The sequence below is a fragment of the Volvox carteri genome (assembly GCF_000143455.1).
Source record: "Volvox carteri f. nagariensis unplaced genomic scaffold VOLCAscaffold_23, whole genome shotgun sequence".
Taxonomy (NCBI): Eukaryota; Viridiplantae; Chlorophyta; class Chlorophyceae; order Chlamydomonadales; family Volvocaceae; genus Volvox; species Volvox carteri.
This window is the reverse complement of record NW_003307566.1, coordinates 1,505,370-1,510,340: the sequence shown is the minus strand read 5'-3', so window position 1 is coordinate 1,510,340 and position 4,971 is coordinate 1,505,370. Positions and strand designations below refer to the sequence as shown.

General features: G+C 55.5%; 1 protein-coding gene across 1 annotated transcript in view; it reads right to left on the bottom strand.

Annotated features, from left to right (window-relative positions):
- Positions 1 to 1,270: 1,270 nt before the first annotated feature.
- The window catches only part of rpt4 (26S proteasome regulatory complex), an 8,341-nt gene continuing 4,640 nt past the window's right edge, over positions 1,271 to 4,971 (bottom strand). Inside the window, exons 6-9 of the mRNA XM_002951328.1 lie at positions 4,656 to 4,765; positions 3,500 to 3,581; positions 2,634 to 2,732; positions 1,271 to 1,907 (exon numbers count right to left, since the gene is read on the bottom strand). Of these exons, the coding sequence (XP_002951374.1) occupies positions 1,824 to 1,907; positions 2,634 to 2,732; positions 3,500 to 3,581; positions 4,656 to 4,765 (375 nt within the window). The 3' untranslated portion in view covers positions 1,271 to 1,823. The remainder of the gene's footprint in view (positions 1,908 to 2,633; positions 2,733 to 3,499; positions 3,582 to 4,655; positions 4,766 to 4,971) is intronic.

Here is a 4,971-nt window from a genome sequence, read left to right as displayed (position 1 = left end):
TCGGCTGCCGCGTGGGGTGAGCAAAAAGGGTAAAAGACAACCAAAGGGGATAACCAAAGGGTTTCCCCTCCAGAGCCGTCCGCTGTGGAAAGTCTGAAGCGCCCCTTCTGAAGGCCGTTGTATGGTCGTTACAGCGTCAGGCCCCTGAATGCGTCGTTCGGCTTTCGTCAACGCAGTGGTGGCGGCGGCGGTAGGAGTAGTAGTAAGAACAGCAATATTAGGGACGGGAATACCCGTAGTAAATGGGGAAAAGCGGCCCTTCCCGAGCTGCTCGGGGAGTCGGTACACGTCAGCAGCTGTATGTGGGCACGTGGGTACCTGGGAATCGCCCCACGGGTCACTCAATATACGACTTGCCACCAGAGAGTGAATTACCTACCATTTGCAGCCAGTTTGATCGCAACGAGATTCAGTTTTATGAAGGGTTTAAGGTGCACGGCGTGACTCGCGGTGAGGTTGGGGGGGAGGGGCCTTATAGTCTCAAGTGGGTGAGCGAGCCGGTGATGCGTCTGTCCCATGAAACAGCGTGTACGCCACTGTGGACCACCACCGCCGAACGCCACCTCTGAAGTACGGAGCCATCGTTGGTATTCCGTAACCAACATCGAGAGCGCATCGACAGCGCATCGACAGCACCTCATCTGCGCAGCTTTATTTACCAATCGCAACGATGGTGATACGATACGTATTACTTTGAGGATCAACCGCCCTGTGTATTCATTATGTATATATGTGTGTGTGTGTTCGTTACTTTAGCGAATGACGCAATGCCCTCTTTGTAAGGTCGTACAAACGACGGTCCTGAGCGTGTTCGCGAGTGGTTGGTTCGTTGCGCTGGAGGTCTAGGGTGTCCTCGGAACGAACCGCCACCGCGGCTCGCGCTGGCCGAGGTGGGAGCCCGTTCCCTGCTTGGGGATGGCGAGGTGAGCCACATGGTATACCACCGTATATATACATGGTATGTATATTTGTATGTATGTATATATATGTATGGTATGTATACATATACTATATATGTATACCATGGACACGTGACGTCGTGTGATGTACGATGCCTGCAGTATAAGAGCTAAAAGAGAGAACCAAACTGTCTTTATTCGTTCTTTATTGGCCTGATACCGCCTGTTTGTATTGTACACGGAAGAGGACACACCCTTGCCAAAGGAGGTGAAGGCACAGCACAACAGGACGTGGTGTGTCCTGAACGTGTGTGTCCTGTATATACGATCACGCAGGTGGGGCTGTGCGAGCTGTCGCGTGTCGGGCTCTTCCAAAACACATCTCATTACAAGCAGACCCGTAGAGCATTCACCTCGTTCCTACGCATGTCCGTTTGAACATGCGACGCAACAGCTGTAAAATTCATGATGCCGCAATTTGATGCCCTTCTTCCACACACCCGCCGGGGGTACGGCGGGGACCGTGGCGTCATTCCGGCATCCTTCTCCTCCTCCTCCGGCCCTTATATCGCCCCTAGTGCAGTGCCCAACCACACGCCTGGCCCCTGCGCCAACATCATCATGGGCGCTCCGCTCCGCACACACCCCACATATATCCTCCTCGTCTCCTCTCCACTGCGCTCTGCCTCTCCTTCTTCTTTTCCCGCTAGCACCGATATATAGCCGGCGCCATCGAGAGGACATGACACAGGGTGTGCGCGAAAGCAAAAAACTGCGACACGGCGTAGCATTGCCCGATGTGCTCTTCCTTCCACAAGCCCTGTAAGTCGCAGCCTCTTCGTCACCGCACTCCTCCCGCCATTCCTCCTCATCCGCATTGTTATCCATCACCACCACTACCACTACCACCACCACTACCATATCTCATTTGTGCCCTCCGTCGCCGAACGCGGAGTCGTAGTTGAGGGTGGTCTCCAATTTTTTGGCATCGGCCATCTTGCGAACCGCCTGGGGGGGCCCAAGGATGGACAGAGGCGCGGACGATGACGACGGTGATGGGAGAGGAGAGAGGAGAGACCGTAGAAGGAAGGAAAAGGAACAGCATTCATTAAAAACGCATTACAGCATCGCAGGACAATCAACAAACGAACTTTTGTGTGCATGTGTGTTGTGTGAGAAGAGAAAGCGTGTAGCGTGGAGAGAGCGAGAGTGAGGGGGAAGGCAACGTCGACACATTCAGGGCGCGGCGTGAGAGCACAGCAGCAGCGGAACAGCAAGATGTGCTTCCCAAGGACACGACGCAGGCCCCGCGGCTCCCAAACCATACAGGCCCCAAGGCGCAACGCAACACATCACAACAAAACAGCAAACCGCGAAATGAACACGAAGTCTTCTTCCAACCGGAGGCCCCATCCTCTCCGCTTTCTCAACCCCGGCCCAATGCGTCACAAACCACCCACACCTCGACACAGTACGACGCGACAAAGGTATACGCATGACGATCCACACAGCAGGTCTCCTCCCCAACCTCTACATTCCACATATTGAATGACACGTACACATACACACAAACACACAAACACAGGGCAAGTGTGCGGAAACCTCTTGCTTCGTGAACAACAAGAATACCTCCCACCCGTCCCACCCCACCCCACTCACTTTTCACCACCCCACCCCCCTCACCCACCCACGCACGCCTACGAGACCAACCCAAGCCTCCACCACCCAACGCACCTTCATGAAGTCCTCGTGCACCACGTAGTCTCGCTCGTCCCGGATGGCGAACATGCCCGCCTCCGTACAGATATTGCGCAGGTCAGCACCGTTGAAGCCCTGGGCAGTGGGGACAGTGGGACGCAGGAACAGGCACCCGGCCGCAGGATAACAGAGATGGTGGGAAACAATAGGAAACAATAACACCACAAGACAGGACACCTACACACATACATATAGATATACATATACATGCAAACACTGCTAGGATAGTGGCCGCGTGGGTGAAGCTGAAACCCCCTACTTTATTTACACAACCACATACACACTGGGTAGGGGCGTAGTGTGGACAGTTTTGGTTGTAGTGTTCAGCTTTGCGGCTTAAGGCGCCGGCAGGGCGGCAACCCTCATCACGTGGAGGAGGTGGAGCCCAAAGGTGTTGTGTGCAAGGGCCCTCCGGGTGCGCAGCCGCGCCTGATGCTCAAGGCGCAGGCTGCTGCATGGACGGATCTGTGCCGCAGAGCGTGATGAGGGTGCTTGTTTGAGGGGCCTGGTAGCCACCGCGCTGTCTTTCCTCTTGACAAAAGGGGGAGAGACGCGGGGCTGCACACGCCCTCGGTTGAGCAGGAGGGGAGTGTGCCCCCCCTCACGCCCCTCTCCTCCCGCCACGAGGAGGAGAGTGCTTCGGCGGTAAACCGTTCCCGTCGGGGTACTGCCCCTGGCCAGTGTCAGGCCCGGATCGATATGTCACAAATACATATACATGCATGCATGCATGTATGTATGCATGTATGTATGTCTCCTCTTCCATACATGCATACATGCATGTATGTGTATGTATGTATGTCTCCTCTTCCTCCCCCCATTGCCCCCCCCCCACATCTTACCTCCGCCAACTTAATGACGGCCTCGTAGTCGATGTCTCCGTGCTTGGCCAGCTTGGAGGAATGGATCTTCAGGATCTCCATCCTGAAGAGGCGGGTGGGCGGGTGGGTGAATATCGGGCATGTGGATGTGGTTGCGTGGGTGCGCGGACGTGTCGTGTGTGTGTGTGTGTGTGTGTGTGTGTGCCCATGGGACATGGTCACAGGGCGGGCAGAGCAGTACAGGCAGAGCAAAAGGAGGATAAGACGCGCCACGGACAAATGAAAAGCAGATACCAGAGATAGACGGATACTCCAGGAACAGATAGGCGGATACTGCAGAGGAAGTTTCTAGAAATTACCGAAAAGTAAGGGGGGAAAAGAGTCGAGGAGGAAGAGGAGGAGGTGGTTTGGCAATGTGGGGGTGGTGTGGGGAGGTTTCGAACATCAGAGCGGCTGAGCACCCGGGTAAGCTGAGCAACAGCCAAAGAGAAGCAATGTCCCGACGTTCAAAGTTCACCCGCGGGGGCCGATGTTGACCACCACCCCTGTGTGTATGTGTGTGTATGTGTGTGTATGTGTGTGTATGTGTGTGTATGTGTGTGTATGTGTGTGTATGTGTGTGTATGTGTGTATGTGTGTGTATGTGTATGTGTATGTGTATGTGTGTGTATGTGTGTGTGTACGTGTATGTGTATGTGTATGTGCATGTGTGTGTGTATGTCTCGCCGCGGTGGCGCGGCAGGCGCGACCCAAAGGTACACAAGGCCAGCCCCCCATCCCTTCTGAACTCTGTTCCTTTTACCCCCATTCTTACCCCCATTCTCACCTCCCACACCGTCCAACCCCCCAAAACAGCCATGTCGGCGGACTTATCACCACCATCACCTGCTGCTACTGCTGCTCCACATTCATCGCATCACCATGTCACCTTCACCCGGGATCCTGCCCTCTACTTCACATCGCATGTAGGCCCCCCCCTTCCCCTCCTCACACCCACACCCACCCCGGCGATCCATACCCTACCACCTCACATTGACAAGACAGCCCCAAACCACGTCGGCTCCCATCATCGCTACTGGGTGATGACCAAGTCACCGAGTTAGGCTAGGATGGGGAGGCGCCTGTCCCCCAACCGCCCGCCCATCCAGCGCCTGTCCCCCCTAGGCCGCCCGCCCACCTGGCGTTCTCGTTAGGAAGCGGGATCTCGATCTTGCGGTCCAGCCGGCCGGGTCGCAGCAGTGCGGGGTCTAGCACGTCAGGGCGGTTGGTGGCCATGATCATTTTGACCTGCGTGCGTACGCGTGTGCGTGTACGTGTGTGTGTGTGTGTACGTGTGTAAGCATACACACATACCACATCTCCATTTCCCCCATCGTGGCTACTGATCATTACAAGCACATAACATACACACACACATCGACACAGACACACGCACAGTTACATACACACACGCAGCGCATAATCGACGTCGTTTCCCCTCCCCCCTCCTCCCC